Source organism: Mastacembelus armatus, chromosome 3, assembly GCF_900324485.2.
Source record: "Mastacembelus armatus chromosome 3, fMasArm1.2, whole genome shotgun sequence".
Classification (NCBI taxonomy): domain Eukaryota; kingdom Metazoa; phylum Chordata; class Actinopteri; order Synbranchiformes; family Mastacembelidae; genus Mastacembelus; species Mastacembelus armatus.
This window is the reverse complement of record NC_046635.1, coordinates 3650449-3671589: the sequence shown is the minus strand read 5'-3', so window position 1 is coordinate 3671589 and position 21141 is coordinate 3650449. Positions and strand designations below refer to the sequence as shown.

The 21141-nt window shown below is 37.8% G+C and overlaps 1 protein-coding gene across 2 annotated transcripts; it reads left to right on the top strand.

Moving 5' to 3' along the window:
- Positions 1-791: 791 nt before the first annotated feature.
- On the top strand, positions 792-21141 carry chrna7a (cholinergic receptor, nicotinic, alpha 7a (neuronal)). 2 transcript variants are annotated; one of them, XM_026320104.1, is made up of 10 exons: positions 792-846; positions 4672-4811; positions 5236-5280; positions 7856-7965; positions 9784-9863; positions 14281-14448; positions 15687-15881; positions 19653-19739; positions 20141-20250; positions 20501-21141. In XM_026320104.1, exons 1-10 carry the CDS (start codon positions 792-794, stop codon positions 21041-21043), a joined length of 1533 nt encoding a protein of 510 aa, XP_026175889.1. In that variant the 3' UTR covers positions 21044-21141. The 2 variants fall into 2 exon arrangements, with proteins under 2 accessions (XP_026175889.1, XP_026175888.1); XM_026320103.1 differs by having other exon boundaries at positions 14254-14448.

Sequence of the window (21141 nt, the reverse complement as noted above, 5' to 3'; positions counted from 1 at the left end):
ACTTTATTTAGCAGCTTATTTACACTGGTTTTGGTTGAGTAGTTGTCAGTACTCTGGCCATTTAGTGAGGCTGAGTTGTAGAAGGGTGAATGCTGTGCTTATTTACCACCATGCTCTGTGGTCAGACCAAAGACCCTAGATCTCTGGTCATGTTTATTTTTGATTAAAAAATAGATAAATAGACAGATGTATGTTCAGTTGTGCAAAATTAGACTAATGTACAATAGAAAACGAAGATGACTCATTAACTGCAGTTTCAACAGAAAATTATATTAGAGTTCAGTGACCAGCAGATGTCACCCTGTCTTCCCTAAGTGTTTTTATTGTGTATCACCATGATGGTGAACATGATCCCTGTACATTACCTTCAAATTATACACATTTAAGTGAAAAGTAAAGCTTTATCCCAATAAGGATTTTGGGGGGAATTTTTCTCAGTTGTTTATTTCACAACGTACAAAAAAGAAAGGACAAAATTGTGCATTAACGTGACTTTAAACACAGGCTGATATGTAAGTCTTATCCTGTATCAATAGGTTCATGATCAATAACTGACGAGACAAGCTTCTCTGGGCAGACTTTCCAAAAGGGACAACAAATCTGTCTCTCTGCCAAACAGCAGCTATTCATTAGGAGGAGGAGTTATTTAACACACACACACACACACACGCACGCACACACACACACGCACACACACACACACACACACACACACACACACACACATTCCCGCATCCCTTCAGGTTCAGAGCTGAAGAATCTCTCTGCTCCCAGTCCTCGCTAGACTCAACATGGACTTAGTAAATTTGCTGCTTTCTCTTGCAGTCGCCGCCTGCACAGTCAAAGGTAGGCTGTCCACATGCGCTTTAACTGCAAATGAATGAACTCTCATAACCGGGAGAATTTTTATTTAAAGGAAGGCGATCGTGTTATTCTTGCAGGTTTTTGCGTTTCATAATTCACCTGCTTCGCGAGGTATTTATTAGGAAGCCCGGTAATTGGAATTAAACGACCTGTAATTGGAATTAAACGACCTGTTGTGCCAACACAACAGGTCAGTGTTTGAGGGCACATATGATCTAATGGGAAGTGTAATATAGGGCTGGACTTATTTTAGAGTCCTACCCTGCCAGATCCGGGCGCGTCTTTGTTACCAGATAATAAGTGTCCAAGCAAAATCCACGGAGCCCTATACCAAAGTATAGTCGGCCACATCGGTTTTAACGCTACAATAGACTGAGTTAGATAAATGTTTATAAAGTGAATGACCAAACTTGCATTTCAGTGTGATGTAACGGTGCAGCTAAAGAAGCTTTGTTGCTGTGTGTGTTTGATATACGTGTTTAATGGGAGATATGCTTTACATGTACAGTGGCAGCAGTCCTCACTGTTCACCATACACATGAATGAGTTTTCTCATTTCATGTGAAGGCTCACTGATTTGTCTATCAGTGTTAAAGTTCATACAGGTTTTTACTGAGATCTCTCATGATTGGCTTCAAGTAGAGACATCCAGACAATGTTTGTGATAGAAACGAGAGAAGTAACATGGTATTAATCTTATTAATTAGTCTTATTTACCGTAATTAGATCAAGAGTATCCTTTTTGCTTTAATTATCTGTCTATCTGGAATTTCAGTGGCGTACACCTATAATGGGACTGACTGGACATAGTTTAGAAAGGCACAGACCTGTGTGTATATTCAAGCTACATATCAGGACAAAAACTGAGTCATAAAATCCAAAGAAATTTTTACTCTTTGTAAAATTAAATTTAGTGGTGAGGTATCGATCAGGGCAAAGGATATTAAACCTTAACTAAAGCTTCAAATGTTCCCAGGAGCACAGTGGCCTCAATGATTGTGAAATGGAAGAAATTTGGAACCACCAGGACTCCCCATAGAGCTGGTGCTCCAAATGACTAAACTGAGCAACTGGGCATGAAGCGGTGACCAAGAACCCACTGGTCATTAAGGCAGAGTTTCAGAAGTCCTTTGCACAGATAGTAACCTGCTGAAGGATAACGTTTAAGTTTCACTCTGTCAGTCAGGCCGTCATAGTAGAGTGGTTCGATGTCATTTTGTATAAAAGTCTAAAAGACAGACTGGCGGGGGTTTGTCAAAGGTCCACAGAGCGTGAGAATAAAGATTTTTTGGTCTAATAAAACACAAATCAGACTCTCTGAAGAAAACTCCAAACAGTTTGCCTGGTAAACACCACACTGCTCATCACCTGGCTGATATCATCCCTACAGTGACACAGGGTCGTGGTCATGTAATGTGGGTGCTTCTCAGCAGCAGGGAAAGGGAGGCTGCTCAGGGGAGGGTGAATGCCAAATACACAAAGGGCCTTCAAGAAAACCTGCTCCAGACTGCAGTGACCTGTAACTGGGCTGAAAGGGAACTGTCTGACTGTCCTTGGGTCCAGACAAAGCTCAAACTAAAAAACACCTAGAAGGTCATTGGAGAGACCTGAAGATGGTCTGACAGGGATTGAGAGGAATTGCCAGGAAGAACAGCATAAACCACCTGAATCAAGGTGTGACAGACCTACCCCAGATAGCTGGAAGTGCTGATCTCCAAAGTGGCTTCTATGAAGTAACGAATTGAGTGTTTGAACACATCTGTAAATGAGATTTCAGGTTTTCTTATATTTTATTTGGAATTTTATCACTGACATTATATTGGGCTCATAGTGTGTGGTTTTTGAATACTTTCTAAAGTCATTTCATATTCTTACACCTTGTCTGAACTACATATTCTGTTGCCTAGAAGGGCACACAACATTAGTCACCACATTTAAATCTTAAATTCTCTGAGAAAAATATTAGGACTTATGATTTTTAAATGGCAATTATTTAATAAAACCTGCAGTGTCTCATCAGTTTTACTCAGATCTGAATATTTTGATTGAGGCAGTTAATTTAAAGGTAATTACTGTCTCATATTCTTCATTCTGCAATTCACAGGTTAATTGAGGCGTCCTTGAGAATAAAGTAGAAAGACGCATGTGGAGGGCAATTGTGTTAATGTGTGCAGGTACATGCACATCTCAATGTCCGAGCACATGTCTGTGGTACTTAAGGTCATTGTCCAGCTCTCTGACATTATAAAGCTGTTAAATTTGATTAAGAGTTAGAAAGCCTTTGCTTCTTCCCTTTATAGCTCATAGCTCATTTTCAGCAAATGTTGCCAGTGTGGTCTGATGGCCAGTAATGTCGTGAAATGTATTACAGAAAAAGTTTAGAACAGTTGTGCAGATTGATATTGTCTTTGCAATCCTCATAGTGACATTTGATTATGGTGGGATTGGGCAGCGTCACATGGGATTCAGCCATGGACAAAGACTACCTTTCAGCTAATCTTTCAGTCTTTTTTATGAAAGACCTGATGCAACAGAGAGAGCAGAGTAGTCGAGAGATGCCTACAGACATCAAGGTCTCTGCCAAATCATTGGGATAATGTGCTTCTCATTGGGGTGTTTTTGGATAACTGGGCTATGGCCATTAGTGAAGTGAATAAATGCTGCCAACAGTTCTCCATAACTCAAGACAGGAGATGAGAGCGTGTTAAATGAGGGACAGGTCTGACTGGAGAATGCCTGGTGAGATGACTATGGTCTACCTGTTGTATTGAACTGATTGCCTTGTGTGAGCTGGCCTTGTTATAACATTCATCACCAGCACTGGCTAAAGTAGTCATTTTTGTACTTGATGTACCCACAGAAAATTATCATCCAGCTCCTGAGAGCCCAGTTCCTCTCAGCTTAACAGAGCATTTTAGCATCTCATTCTGCAAATCTACTGTTTACTCACACCACTCCCATGACCACAGTTTGCCAGTGCATCAGGCCACTGTTATTTGTAGAAACCCACTGTGCACTTAGCACCAAATGGCAGATAAATAAAGCTGGGAACTAGCTGGTAAACATTGTGGAGCATCAGGGGAACTCAAATCCCTAATGCAGATGTCATTTATCTGAATGTATAAAAAAACTTAAAAGTGATAATGTATCAGTGTTGGGTTTATAGTTTCTGCAGCCCAAAGTGCCTAAAAAATACATCACTGCAGCTTTAAAACAACTTTGATGTTTATTTCAAATAACTGTCACAGTGCTTTAGATGATTCTTCAAAATATCTACACCTTGCTATAAAAAAAAACTGTAAATTACAGTCTGCAAAATGGTCATTTTGATTTTAGATCAACTCTTACCCAGTCACAGAGGCTCTTCAGCCTTCAAACCATGACTGTAAAAAGGATTCGCAGGTAAAACTAATAGACGGGTAGTTAGCATTGAATCACAAATGTTTTGTGACGTGGCATCCTTCTCTTTGGATTTCCTTTTAGTATAATTCTGTTCAGTCGTAGTAGTTTCTGCATATATTTAGCTCTTTATGTTGTTAATCCAAACAAACAGTTTTTGATCTTGTTTGAACAACAAATCACATCAGTTAAATGTGACAGGCAATGAACTGGACTTACTAAGTTCAGTTGGCCATATATTATAGAAGACTGTACTTGGGAGGAGGATAGCTGAGTAAACAGAACGGTAACAATAAAACTGAAACTGAATTGCCGGATGATGTGACTAACAATCTGTGTCTTGTTCATTTCTTTAATACAGTGATTATAAAAGTATAGTTACCATCTATATTTATCTTTCTTGTGGAGTTTCTCTTCAAGGGAAACATCAACGCAGACTCTACAGGGACCTGATGACTGACTACAACCCACTGGAGAGACCAGTTTTCAATGACTCTCAGTCTCTCACGGTTCACTTCGGTTTCAGCCTCATGCAGATCATGGATGTGGTATGTTAAAATTGGCTCTTCACACAGTCATCTTACTTCACAGCTAAAATAAATTCTGGTGGGAAAATATTCACTTTCATCAGATTAATACTCACTGCCATTTGTTTTATTGTCAAGAGTTCCAATTATTCTTAATGTATTTAGGATTATTTACATATGGGTTTGAATATATTATAAAGTTATACATTTAAAGCATAATTGATGCACAAAATTTTCCCATGACTGATGAAGCAACTGGGGGAACAGGACACGCTTTTTCATGTCATGAAAGAGAAAACCAATTAGTAAAAGAAAATAACAAAAGTAGTCTCAAATCATTTATTCTGTTTTAGCTCTTGCTATTGTGAATGTTAAAATGTCTACAGTACCATGAATCCTCCTTTATGAAACTTACATTTCTTTTTCTTAATTGTTTTAATAACAGGATGAGAAGAACCAGGTTTTGACAACCAACATTTGGCTCCAGCTGGTAGGACCTTTACCAGTGTGATGCATTATGTCATAGTTAAGCTAAGCTACAAAACATTAGGGTTGCACTTGCACACACACTCCATTTTAATCCAATTTTAAAAGTAAATCATTATTTCTATACCTGCCTGTTCTGTTCATGGTCACTGGGCAAGAGACGGATGCTTGGGTTGGGTTTTTGAGTTTAATATGCCAGGCTGTTTCTTGGCTGTGACTCTGGAGATTTTATATTTGTTTATGTATGATTAAAAAAACAAGATCTTATATACCACTTCCAATAATTTAGAAATGCTGGTTGGAGAATGAGCCAGACAAGTTGTTTCTCTAGCTTCATATTTAACTCACAGATATGACAATTGCATAAATCTTATCTGACTTTCTGAAGGAGTGTAAATGAATGAATGTTTTCCTATAAGCTGCACTTGTTCTCTAGCCTTTACCCTATCATTAATATTTAGTTTGTGGATCTTATGAAATATAACTAATTCATAATATTATATGTTGAAATGTATAGTTATTATTGTTTAATCAGGTGTAGTGATATTGTCTTCTCATTTCTATCTTTCATGGGAGCAGTATGCCTTGTAGTGAGATGAAGTGTATGAACACATGTTTTATTGCAGCTTGTCCATTGTGTGCCACTAGTTTGCTGCTGCTGCACCGTCAGCAAGTGGTATCAAGGCTGTTTTAAATCACCCTGTGGAACCACAGCAGTGGTTTCTCCCTCTCTCTGTCCCTCCACACCCAGAAAAACTTACTTGGGCTCTGCTTACCAGGGGTGGAACAGGTCTAGAGATGGAGGAGGGGTGGAGCTGTGGTTCTGGGCCTGTTTTCCCAGTGAATGAATAATATGGCCTAATAAATAATACTGTATGGAAATTGTAGAGGTATGTCTGATCAAGTGAATCATATCAAAAGAGAACCTAGTTTTAAATGTATTACATTATTAACCCAGTACAATATTGCTGTAAATTTACATGCAATATCTCCCTCTATACTCTGTTAAAACAGGAAATACAATCCTCAGCCATTATTGATGTGTGATTCAAATTGGCTGAAAACTATCGTTTGACAAGAGCCAGCATCTGATTAGCTTCCTTTAGTTAAAGACAAAATCCACCTGCTCCACCAGCACCCCAGTGTTCACCAGTTTATGTATTATGTCAGACCAGACTAACATTTCCCCCTTGTTTTTCCATATTTCAGGTAGGCTAAATGAACTGATGGCTGGCTATAGCAGTAACATTTGAGAATAGTACTGATATTCTTATCTAATTCTATACAAGAAAGCAAATAAGCACATTTCCCCAAATGAGTCCTTGACAGTAATAAGTCAAAATGATGTGAAAACAGGAGCTAAGGGAAATGTTCGATTCATTGAATGAGATTAATGAATTGTTGGTGAGGTTGACACGTTGCTGTGGAAATGCATTTTTTTCTGAATTTAAGCTCTACAAGTTATTCCATCCTCCTCCAGTGTGATGTACTCAGCCTTAATTAGTAACTGGACTGGTCACAGTCATATTTTGAATACTATGATGATTTGAGATCTGATCTGATTTGGTACATTTCTATAAAAAGCAATTTTCTTGAGAGAGAAAAATCCAGGTATTATGTATCACCCAGTCACTCAGCTGAGCTATTTTGCTGCACTGCACACATCTGCAGTGGGCCTGGGTTTTGTGCTTGTTTTTTTCCAATTATGGTGAAAGATTCAGACATCTAATCATGTTTTGTTTCAAATAAATAAATAGTCAATATTTATAATTGGCATTATAGGTAAAACTGTTGGGCACAGAATGTGTTTTAAAAAATGGTTTGTGACTATTCATAATGAAGTCATTGTTTTTTTGTTTTTTTTGCCATGTTTACTCACTTTCTGTTTTGTTGCCCCCTTGGCTTTATAATTCTGCATTCAGCTCTGCAAAATAATCAAGCAGAGCTCTTAATCAATAAAAGAAACACAATAGATGGCATGGCTTTGTAGCAGGTCAGTGTTTTCACAGATGTGGTGAACTAGATTGGTATTTGCTATGTGGATTGGCACAAAATATTGTATACATTTTCTGGTTTATCCTCATGATCTAATCATCAGTATAATCATCAGGTCAAATATACCATGACAGTAGCATTACCATTTGGTTTGAGGTCCTTTTCAATGCACTGATACCTACAAAGAAAGATGTAGCTGAAAATTATGTCCAACCTACAACAATGTGTTTGAATGTAACATGTTAAAATCTGCAATCTGCAGCTGGTTTGAGGTATATGTTTTGTTTGACATGAGTTGTAGCACCAGCTTCAGTATATGTCATACTGTTTAAATTGGTCCTAGGAATATTTAACACCTTATTTCTATCCAGATGTCACTGAAACCTGGTAGTGCATGATGTTAACCACAGCTACAGTCACATACTGTATATTTCATTTACCCTTAGCTGTCACTGCCTCTAAAAACAAATCCCAGCATGAGCCTTTCAAAGTGGAGACAGAGAGCCTTATATTTTGTATAAGATACAGTATGTTAAACACATATATGAAGTACAAAATGCACCTTATGTTTCTGTATCCCACAGTATTGGAATGATTATTACCTCCAGTGGAATACATCTGAGTATCCTGGTGTGACCAATGTGAGATTTCCTGACCATCTCATTTGGAAGCCAGATATCCTGCTCTATAACAGGTAGGCATTGTGAGGACAGGTCCCCTGCACTGTAATTGGATATGTGTGGTGTAAGACTCAGCATGCATGCATTATCTTCTGTATGAGATAGTTGGAGGCCTGGAGAGATTTTTTAAATTCTTATCTCTAAATTTAAAAGCAAGATTGCAAAAATGACTCTTGACTGACATATTAGACACCATAGACCAGATTTATTCTGCTCTGTTATTTTCATCTCCATGTTAAAATATGTAATTAAGAAAAATCTCAGGCCTAACACAATAACCAAACCACAACAAGCAGGTTAATTCTTGTACTATCTGCGTATCTATAAAAACATCTCAGTTCAATACCTAAATGCCTTTTGAAGGAGTTTGGATTGAAATGTAAATGTTAATACCAAGTTAAAATAAAAGTTAGAAGATGTTTCCCCTTGAAATCCTTACATTTTGAAGGACCACTGTTTTTTCTGCCTCCAACGTCTTTTTTGGATTCCCTAATTCCACCACTGACACTGCTAAATTTGGTATGTTTTCCTCTGCCGTTTTCTGACAGCAGAACCTGAGGCCCTGTTGACTAAATGTCTTCCCTTTGCTCTTGAGTGACATTGTTGTGAATGAAACAAGTGGAATGGAACAGGCAGCCTGGGGGAAATTTAAGTGGCATTGAATCTGCAAATAATCAAATCTCAAGAATGTGCGATGTTTGTGATGAGTTCGCTGAATTAGACTGTACATTTGTATATGATCAAATCTTAAGGTAAAAAGTAAGAAGGGCCCATTTATTCATTTACAGCAAGATGAAGTTTTAGGAGCTGTGTGGTAGTTTTAAAGAAGGGAGGCAGCATGACAGCATAAATGATCCCACAAAGACATACACTGCAATGTATCAGGCCCCACCTCATCACAGGACTTAGAATATGCTACAGAGAGGGGCACAAAAGCATAAAAAGAAAGACAGATAAACAATCCTTATCATTCTCTTTGTGACACAAAAAAACCCTTTCTTGGATAAATTTGATCAGCAGCAAAAGGTTACTCAGAAATGTAAATATAAATTAAACTATGTTGCACTGATGCAGCCTGTTCCATTAGATAAGCTGATTTTCAGACAGGGACGCTGCACATCAAGGTTAGTGGTGCTCTGCTGTTTAAATAAATGCAGGAGATCACAGGAGAGCACTTTGGAGCAATAAATCATTTAGACAAATGAATAAACTTGTGTAAGAAAAATGACGGAAGAATATATTATTAAATATCCTATGTGGAAAATCTTATACCGATCACCATTAATCAGTTTTTAAAGAAAGATCTGTACAGATCACATAGAAGCATTCTACTCCCCCAACAGCTAATGAGGTAAAAAGCATTGTACTTCATTTGTCAGTGTCACACTGAGTAAAACCTTAATTTGAGACTGTTTGCAAGTCAACTTTAACTTCTTTTTCCAGTAAGTATTGCAGCTTTAGCTCAACCCTTCCTCCGCCTCTGGGAAGTTTAGTTAGAGGGAGTGAATCGTGGGTAGCAGGGGAGAACGAGGGCAGTCACAGAATAACCATCTCTTGGGAAATGTTGCAGCAGTTGTGCGTCCTCGTGTGCTGTGTACCTGCTGCAATAATGAGTTGGAGATAGGTGTAATTTTCCATCACATCTGTTCCTCCACATCACACTGTTAGTGACTCATCCAAATTTATGTTGCATCCTCATAATTAACAGCAGTTTCTTCAGTTCTGTTTTTGAATTAATTAAAGTGTTTTGTTATTTTTTACTGAAGTTGTACTGTTGTTACAATAATAATACTCCATCAGCAATGACTGATATAGTTTCATGTTGTTCACAGTGCAGATGAAAGATTTGATGCTACTTTCCATACCAACATTTTGGTCAACTCCTCTGGCTCCTGTTCGTATTTACCTCCAGGTAACGCTCACCTCTTCACACAAAATCAGATGTCTGCTCATTGAAAGTGTTAGATTTTGGAATATTATCGACTTTGTTGGCTATTTTTTGTGCATGGAAATATTTACGTAGGAAGTAAACAAGTAAATCAAATACATGATCAACAAAGGATCTATGTTAAGGAAATCAAAAGGCAGCATGTGTGATGAAATCTCCATTTTGGACCTGTTTTGGAATTATATGATATTTGATGGAACATCTGGATAAAATAGTACATGACCTCTCACATATTGCTCTACCTGTAATAGTATGCTACTCAGTAATTATTGCTAATTTTTTAATCCTCCTTGACTATACCACTTTATGTTATCACAAATAGAATCTACCCTGTAACTTTGAAAGATGAAGTTTTTGTTTTCTTTTCCAATACTGCCATGTACCCACCCTTTCTCCAAAAACCAGACTTCAAGACTTCAATGCGAAATCTAAACCAAATCAAGTCTTCTATCCGTTGTAGTAGCACATGTAATAAGATGTAAAACAATTATTTTAACTGAGAATATATGATGACAATGGCATGTCATTATTTTGAAGTCCAACTGAAACTTAAATTGCACTTTTTTTTTTATGCAGGTTACATGTCCTGTTTCTCATTTGAGGGAAAACACAGAACCCAAATGACAGACATTTATATTCTCAGTTACTGTAATATATTGACTGGATTACTGGAACATGAAGAATAAGTGAAACTATGGAGGAATTAGGATTGTCATGCATTGAATGACAAAATGAAAGATTTTTGTCTGGAATTAAATGTATTCCAGCTGATTTTGAAAGCAAAAAAAAAAAAAAGCTTTAAAAAATGTCAGAAACACTCTGAGTCTGGTGTTCTTGACCTGGACCAGTCATCAGTGCCCACTAGGTGGTCAGAAGCACTGAACATTGAGATGATGTGAACAAGTACAGACCTGATTTAGCACAAAAATATTTTTACTGGTCATCATTTCATCTTTCAGATCATCCATCCATTCATTATCTTACTGCTTATCTTAATATTGACTGGCAGAACTTTAGACAGTGTTATCAACACCTTTGTGGGAAAAAACATTCCTGACTATTTTCTCTTTGTGTAACAGTAAGAACTCTTTGGAAATGTTTAAAAACTATAAAAACAAGTCCTCCACACTGCTTCCACAGTAATCAAAGGTGAAATTGAGCCAATTGTGACTAAAAAGGTTGAAGCTTTTAATAATACATCATGTGACGTGTTTGATAATTTACCCATTCCAACTGGCAAAGCTAACAACCCTGCCTCACTAAATTGTCTCCTTCCTGGTCCTAAGCTCATAAATAACAGCAAAATTATTATGGAGAGTTGCATAAGGCTTTGATAAATTTCAAAACTGTAAAGTCTCCTAGTGACGACAGCCTTGGCCAAATAAATCCTTGCCTCAGTGCTCGTGTTATTACCGCATCAGTTGTAGACATTTTTAACTCAACTACTTACCTATAGTAACGCTGTCTGTCCATAATCCTAGAACAACTAGTTACTTATTGGCTTTCTGCAGACTGATGTGCTGTTGTGGACAATAATGCTAACTCAGTTGATAAAAAACATTGTGCTGTTCTTTTTTCAGATCAGTCTGAGGCTCTCGATACTGTTGATCACCACACATTGCTTTTCTTGGGGATTTGATGTTTCTGCATATAACTGGTCCAAAGCTTATCTCTCTGGTAGCGTTCAACCTGCTGTTGCAGACAGCTTTAAATCAAGTCTTCATGTGATTGATGAAGGTGACTTGATTCCCCAAGGATCAATTTTAGATTCAGATCCAGAGGAACTTTATTTATCCCCAGGGGGGCAATTCAGTTTGCAATCAGGTCGCAGCCAAACAAAAACAATCGCAAAGTTTTTAATTTTAGGCCCATTGCTCCTTTTCCCTTGTGCATAAATAACATTTATTTTACAACTCAACACTGTAATGTACATGTTTATGCTGATGAGACTGTCTGTTCATGCTGCTGCCTGTTTAAACCAGTGGGTGTTGTTAACCTTGTGCCATTCTCTTCATCACATTAGATAGCTACTGTCCTCACCACTGTGAGTTACATGGAAAGGTCAGTCGGTCATTATGGTCATCTAGAAAGCATAGTCATACCTATAGCTTCATCTGTAACACCTTGCTATCTAAGTTGCTCAAATATTTATTGTCCTTAAATGAGTTCAGAGCATATAACCATGATACCAAATCACAGAAGAGACTGGCTTTCTCATACCAGCTCTGTGTTGGTGAAGATATTATGCTCCTCACTACTGGAATGAGCTGCAACACAACAAATTTTATTAGCTAATATCACTAACGATGGTTGGCATTGTTTTAACTTGTGTCACCGTGTTATATGACTGTAGACTGCTCTGTTGTAAGAGACTTTGAGATCACTGAGCCTTCCTGTTGAAACTTAAACTGACATGAATGCAGTACAGTTTAACTAAGAGAACTGACAGATGATAGCAGCTTGGTTCTGGATCACTAATATATCAGGATGCCTCACACTATCCACTTAACTTGAAGAGCCCAGTGTAACAGATTTGAAGAGTCTGTCATGCTGTTGGCTACTGCCTGTAGGCTCGCCACATGAGTATTGTTGAACTAGTACTCTCTGGTGTGGTTTTTAAAATAATTCAAAGCAGTGAACACAAATGTAGGTCTGTGTAAACAGCCAATATAAACTCTCACTGAGATACACTGGTGTTACTCATCTCATGGGACTATATTATCATTTAATCATGGTTTAATAGATTAGAAATAGCAACGTTCAACCCACAACACTAACATAAACCCTGTTGGTTCATCATTTTGTGCAAAAAGATTTTAGTTCCTGTCAGTGGCACATTTATCAGACACAATCCTTTCAAATATGCACAGTGATTTTTATTTTACAACATTTACACTCAGCAAGCTCCTGCCATCAAAACTGTTGTCTTTTTGTGTGGGGATTTCTGCTGTGGTTTAGGGAGACAACAGCAGCTGTTTCTGAGTTTTCAAGAACAGGGAGTTGTGAGTTAACTCAAAAAGTTATTTTAAAAGCCTACGGTTTGTTACCTACCTTCACAGCAATTTGTTCAAAAGTTTATTTTGTGTTTTTTCTCTTGGGCTTTTTTATTTCACCTCTAGGCAAAAATCCATCCAAAATAATAATGGATTATGTCAAAGTTATGTTATGTTTTCTTTCATTCAGTTTGTTCTTTACTAAGGACACAGTTCAACATTTTTGTAATTGTATGTTTGTAGATGACTTTAACCCCTTTTTATAGAGCCAGTCAAGCTGTTTTCTTTGCTTTTTTATATTTATTCTAAGCTGAGCCAACCAGCTATTAGCTGCAGCGTCATATTTAATTGACGTAAGTGTGGTATTCATCTCATTATCTAACTCTGGGGAAGAAGGCCAAAAGGCATATTTTCCTAAAGAGTCAACTGTTGCAATAATCTCTTTGTGTTTTTAAATGGTTTCATTTCAAACCAATAATTTAAAGGACTTTTCCTGACCAAACCCCAACTGACTCACTGCTGCAAAACTGTGTGGTTATAAAACTGTGACACTTTCTGCAAAACGATCAACCCATTTGGATAGACACATGCATGCATGGGGCCACATTGAAACAGAAAGCCTTTCTGTCACAGCTGGTCATTACTGCTCCCTCTGGCAGCCTCTTGTCTCTTTCCCCACTTTCCCTTACCATGCAAAAGCACTGGCCTGCTTCACCACAGCATCTTAATCAATACCAGCATAAATAGCTCCATCACTGCATGTCCTCCAGCTCGATTGCCTCTGTCACTTGTAAATTGCCTCTCAACTTTGTTCCAAATGAACCATATTGCACCATATATGAGTGCCATATTGGCACTAAGTAGCCATTCACTGCTTGGCTCAACATGAATACATTAAACATATGCTAATATGACCTAGGCAGCCATTCCAGATCATTTGAATTTCCTCATATTTGTCTTTGTCACTGAGATTCATTGCTTTAAATGGGAGTCTTTCTGTTTTCTGCTCTATTCATTCCCTGTTGAGGTTTATCATCTTCACTGAAACTGGGAAAGGAGAGACCTTGCTTGCTGCCAGTGTCTCATATCTTTCTTACATATGGATGTAAATTAATTTGGTGTTTGTTTTCCGTATATGATTACTGGCCACATACCACTAGATATTTTACGCTCATTAAGATGGATAGCACTTGGGCTTTGTACAGTAAAATGTCTTTTTCTGCTTCTCAAGCTGTTGAGCACTCATTTCTTTTTGAAAGTCCTTCCTTTTTCCAGAAAAGGCTCAAAGTATCACTGTACCAGTTCCCCCTTCTCTCTTCAGTTGCCTCTTACAAATGAAGTACAGTAGATTTCAAAGCCAGCTTTTTCCATGTTTCTCGCCACAACAGGGATCTTCAAAAGCACCTGCTACATAGATGTGCGCTGGTTCCCTTTTGATGTCCAGAGATGTGACCTGAAGTTTGGCTCCTGGACCTATGGAGGCTGGTCTCTGGACCTAAAGATGTTAGATGCAGATATCACAGGCTACATTGCCAATGGAGAGTGGGATCTTGTTGGTAAGAGGGTCTGGTGTAATGTGTAGTACTGAGACAGAACTGATTATAAACTGAAACACAATTGTCATATACTAACTAAAAAGCAATAGTCTAAAATACTACTTCAAAAACATGCTTCAATCTAAAATCTAAGTATGATGATGGGATCACTTTTCATACTGATATCTGTTATCTTTAATTTTTTAAATATATATTTTAATTATAATTAATTTTAAATTGTGTTCTATTGGAGATTTATAATGCATTCATCAAATAGTGAATAAAATGCTAAATGGTACAGACATGAAACTTGGTGTACTGCAGCCACATACTATCATATAACATATTAAAAAAGAAAAACTATATTAATGACTACAAATCATTACAACTCCTAGTTAGATCAAGAAAAATGCTTTCACTGCCAACACGTTGAGCACATGATAGCACATGATAACATGTATTCAGCTTGATCATATCAGGTACAACTGTATGAATATTTCATTTGGATGATGGTTGATGCATAAAACCATCAGTACATGGCTTGGTACGCATAGTCCAAGTCCATGGTCACAAGTGCTTAATATGTTGTAAAATGTTATCAGTGACATTTTTTAAATTTCCACAAAGACTCATTCCTATATCTTTGCAGCTAAAAAAATATGCTCTCACTTCCACAGTATCCAGCAGATTAATTCTCTCAGCAGCGATGGCAGCAGCTTTCAGCAATCACCCTGCATTTTCTTCAGGAAATGCACATTCTAGTGTAAATCTGCTTCTCTCAGTTCCTGAAAGTTTAACCTGCTCTCACTGGGCCACTTTCCCTCATACCTGAACAAGCTGAAAATTCTTTGTTCTGCAATAGCTTATGAATCTAAAAGTGAAAGTAGTTTTTTAGCAAATTGTGATTTCATGTTGCCTTCACAGTCACCACCTTCAACACAGACTGCAATGCACTCAGCCGTTCATTTGTGAAATTATAATCATTCTGTACATCATCAAGTGTAAAGATAAATAGTTGGTGCAAAACTGGAAGTGATTTAGTGACAAATTGGGTGGTAGGACATTTAGTATGAGTATCTTTTTGTTAACATTACAGACTTGCCAGTCAGGTTAGCGGTGCCCGTTTACTGTATGACGCGATTACAGAACAAATCAAAGAGAACAGAACAGAAGACCCTGCAGATCATTGAAACTGGTTGATCATTGACTAGATCATTTCATTTTTCCCAGAGCAGACTGTGCTTTGTTTGGTCTCACAGAGGTTCCAGGACGGAAGAGTGAGCGGTTTTATGACTGCTGTGAGGAGCCATACCCTGACGTCACCTTCACTGTGGTGATGAGGAGACGGACCCTCTACTATGGCCTCAATCTGCTCATCCCATGTGTCTTGATCTCCACTCTGGCCCTGCTTGTCTTCCTTCTGCCTGCTGACTCTGGGGAGAAGATCTCACTGGGTTAGTGGAACTGAATTCACATACATCCTATAGATCACTGGCCTGACCCCATGGGATCACATCAACTCTCGTGGCTCATTTAGATGTCATTTAGGTAAGATTTGCATTGGGACAATATGCACATAGCAGTTATGTTGGTTAAAGTTACAGATTTCAGGAAGATAAATCCTACACAAATTAAACAAAATTGATCTGTCCAGCAGAAATACATGGTGTCACTTTTCAGCCCCATTTGTTCTCTCAGTTGTCTCCATCATTGAAAAGCCACACCCATATTAATGCTGGTTTTACCTCCTGCTATACAAACAGAGCGTTAACACATCTGCCCACAAAGCCTTCTGGGAGACTCTTGGCTTAAGGGCAGAGTGTGAGCGAGTAGGACGTAGGTTGACAGACAGGTCACCATCCAGTGGTTTTGTTCGGAATGAATAAAATTATTGACAGATTTTTTTCTTTATTTTGTCAGTGCATTTAATTTATTCACTAACATCGTAGTGAAAAGAAAAATTCAAGAAATATAACCAAAAATGCTTCTGAAAAGAATCAGCAAAACCTGTTACCCCGCCCCTACCTACTCCGTACTGCAGCCTTAATAAGTTTAGAAGTAGTTTTCACTCTTGGCAGCACTGATGCACACAGATGTTTCAAGATCCCTGATGTTTTTTGAAATTTAAATACAATTGACTGTCATTGAAAGGCCAGATAACCTATTCTACTAACCTGTTCTAATTCTACTTGTGTCAGATCGGTAATTTTTGAATATAGTTTGTGCTGATTGAATTCAAAAGCTCAAATAAAGGAATTCAAAGAAGCCGCAGCTCAAATTTCCAAAAGCTCCACTAAATGTTTTATACGTGATCTGCCACCAAATGTGTTGTATTTCTGAGCTTAAGAGCTTAGTAACGAACCGGGCTGTATCAAAACATAACCTCTGATGGTAATAAGCACTCCAAACACAAGCCTTCACAAAATACTACATCTAAATGTTCTACAGAATTGTGTCAACAGACAAGCAACTAAAATACAACCTTCAATAAGTGCTGAACATTTTAGGAAGTAAGTATTTCCTGTAGGGTTTTTTTAATCTCATTTACACTGTTTAGTCCTTTTTAGTCGTGTCACTCTTGGGATGACAGTTTCAGTCTGTTGGTTAGAATGTAAATGTTTATGAAGATGACAGTTACCACTGGAGATATTATACCAGTTTAACATCATGTTAATATTGGCACTGTGAACATGTTAACATACTGACATTAGCATTTAGCCTATGTACAGCCTTGCAAAACTGCAAGTATTTCTATGGTACCGAGAAAACTGGTTTGTTGATTTGAGTCTGTTTTTTAAGTTAAGTCACTCTTAATGATTATAATATAATTAAAGTTTTAATAATTTAATTATTGAAAATTAAGAATAGCCAGACTGCCAATCTGCACGTCTTTATCAATACAAACTCCCATTTCTATAGCTGTGAATGTAATGTAATTCATGTAATGTATCCCCTTTGACCCTTACTCTAATCTTAGTCATCACAATTTTAAATGTCTAACCCCAATTCTTACCCTAACCCTAAAACCAGATTTTAACCCTCCAACAGCAAAAGTGTGTGAATTGTCTCAGTGAAATGCTGAAAACGTGTCCGTGCAACCACAGAACAACATGTACACACATACAAATGCACTACACACACCATTAGAGCATTAGTTTCTTTGTCTCCTCAAGTGGCTTAGTTGAAAACAATCATGATGTTTTTGCATTCAAAACACCAACATATAGTATCACCTTTGTTTCTGAAGTAATTAGTAATTTTATTCTATTTTTTAATTTTAATCCATGTCCTTGTGAAGTGAGCTGATAATCAGTACTGGGTGACTGACTTAATTGTCAGGGGACCTGAAAAACTGTTTAATCTTATCACAGCTGTCACAGTTGACTTGAATGTTTTATGCATATATTAAACAGGGCTTATGTAGAGAGCATCTGTCAGTGGTGGTGAGTTTATGTGTGTATATTGTATGTGGGAGTAGATGGGGATTGTGGGGGAGGTTAGGGGATTGATTTATGCAGTTTGTGCCTTCATTAGAGTCCAGTATTGCAGCTGGATTCCTCCACTAACCAAACAGTGCTTTAGATCCAGATGTGTGGGCTTATGTGTGTGTCTGTACATATGTGCATTCCATTGATTGCCCATGTGTATAATATGCTCCTCTGTGTGTTGTATTGTCACAAAATGTTTTTGCAATGGTTTGATATACTGTACATAGCTGTTGTGGAGCGGCCATGGGTTAGAGGTAGAATTAGGAAAGTAGTGGTTACAGTTAAGGTTGGGATGAATCTCCAAGAAGTGGATGTAAATCAATGTAAAGCCCCAGTGAGAAATAAAAAATAAGAATGTGTATGTGTGAGTGTGCTGCCATGTGTATTCACAGACCTACTGTACATATATATATATATATATATATATATATATATATATATATATATATCTTATTTATAAGTAGTAGTCATTATATTTATAAGTATAGTCATTATAGCCTTTATAATCTCTACGCTCCTGTAGTATATACGATTTTCAGCACGGATTAGCTGACTGCAGAAAGAGAAAAGGCTGTATTCTTGTTTATTTGTTTCTGTAGCTTTGTTTCGTCAAAAAGCAAACTGATGTTAAAACTGCACTGGCAGCATTTATTCCCCAATTTTAATGTCACTACAACTCAGATGTCTTGAGATGGCATCATTTGTAAAATGTATAAATAGATATATTATGAAAATCTGAAAGTATTGATGCTAACATACCTACTCATATCAGAATTTAAAATGTAAAGTGCAAAAAAAAAGATTTTAAGTGCAATTGCAAAGCCTAATTACACAATAATAACATCTGCAATATAATGTGTGTCAATACAAAAATGCTTTATAGTCTACCTACATCATACCTGACTGATATCTCAGTGTGATTTATTTTTTTATGTAAATCTCACAGTCTCGCTGTGATTGTGCTGCTGTTGCTGCTGCTGCAATCAAATTGCCCCTCAAATTGTCAGGTTATCTTTGACCCTTTGAAACATATTTTCCATATGGTACTTAGCTCTGCAGGTAGTACAGGTTTTATTTGCAGAGGATTTGAATTATTCACTTTTGTGATGTTTGCTTGCATTATTGTACAATTAGCAAATAGCAAAACTGTCAACACTAATCAAATGAAACTATGTTCATTACTAAACAACTAACACCCAACTGCTGAAGTCCAAATAGAGCACTAATGTATATTTGTTATCATTTGGGTTGATAATTTTCTCTTCAAGAAATAGCATTAGTAGTATTTGAGGCCATGTATGGGCCACATATGTTCCTATGAGATAGGGCAGCTGTGTTTTTCAGGGGTGTCAGAGTTACAGTATATCAGCTTGCTTGCAGTAAACTAATATGTGTCTTTTAATTCTGCTGAGAAATTCAAGCTTTTTGTAAGACGGCGAGAGCTAGTAGCTTAGCGATGTCAGCTCTCTTGTGAAAACCTGCTTGATATCTGCTCACAGGTGTAGTAGTTAGGCAATATATGAACGAAATGTGAACAGCAAAATAGAACTGGGTACATTGCAAGTGGATCCAACTGAATGTTATAAAACAATGAGGAGTAAAATATGTCTTTTACTTTATCATTTTGTCATGTAAAATCCAAAAATTTTTTGCTGGATTATGGATCCCTGTCCTCTTTTCATTGCTCTTAATAATGTTGTCATGAATTGCTAACAGATTTTTTTGTCTCCTTCCCAGGTATTACAGTCCTACTCTCCCTGACTGTCTTTATGCTGCTAGTAGCAGAGATTATGCCCGCCACATCAGACTCTGTGCCTTTAATAGGTAAGCCAGGCTAAAGTTAAAAGCAGCAGCTATGGGTGTCAGCGACTATCAGTGGGAAGACACCGATGAAAAATTGTGTAGTCATTTTTCATCTGGGGTTCTCTTATATCAGAGTGTAACTAAGTTGAAGCAGCCATCCGGTATTAAGTTTTTTTTTTCATTTTATTTGTCTGACTCACCATATTTGAAACACTGAGATGAAGAAGTAGCTTTTGCATTTCTCACACAAAGTGGGTTTTGTACTTGAGGCAAAAAGGAATTTTTGCTCTCATGCACTGTGAGCTTGCCCTTTTCCTTACACTGAAACCTTTTCCTATTCCTCCTGGTTCTGGTTGTACCTGGTTCGTTCTATTGCAAGATACTACAGATCTTACTGTGTCCTCTATTTATTCCTTACCCAGCTGAGTACTTTGCCACTACTATGGTCATTGTTGGTCTCTCAGTAATTGCTACAGTTCTGGTCTTACAATATCACCATCATGACCCTGATGGAGGCAAGATGCCGAAGTGGGTGAGTGTCCTTACATATCACATTATTTATCGTCAGATGTTAACGAGATCATGTTATACTGACGTATAACATGATCTCGTTAACATCACTTTCTCGTTAACATCACTTTCTTCATTTGAGTTCATTATGTTAAGGGATGCTTTTATTTTGCTGCCGTTTTTGTATATTTTTATATGCATTGCATATATGCATATTGCATATTCAAGTTTATAAGAGGCTTGTTCATTTATTTCTTATTCACCATCCAAAGACCCGTGTGATCCTACTAAACTGGTGCGCTTGGTTCCTGCGTATGAAGCGTCCAGGTGAAGAGCGAGTGCGTTCAGCCTGTCACAACAAGGCTCCACGGAGCAGCCTAACCAGCATGGACCTCAATGCTAGTGCCTCAGCCTCCCAGTCCACCAATGGCAACATGCTCTATGTAGGCATACGTGGTCTGGAGAGCATTCACTACTCCACAGCTGCAATCTCACCTGACTCTGGTGTCCTTTGTGGACGGCTGGTTGGACGAGCAGGTGAAGATGAGATGCTCCTCCCCACAGGACAGAGTTCCTCAGTCGGCAGCATGGAACCAGAGTTAACAAAAATCCTGGATGAGGTACGTTATATTGCCAAACGCTTCCGTGACCAAGATGAGGATGAGTCAGTGTGCAATGAGTGGAAATTTGCTGCATCTGTTATTGACAGGCTTTGTCTCATGGCTTTCTCTCTATTCACCATCCTGTGCACCATTGGGATTCTCATGTCAGCACCCAACTTTGTAGAAGCCATTTCCAAAGACTTTTTCACTTGAGAATTTTATTGGGAAATCATTGCTGCAACAAAAATTAAAGCCAGTCACTCTTATCACAGAGCAAGCGCTCATGGGCCAATAATTTGGATACAGTTAAG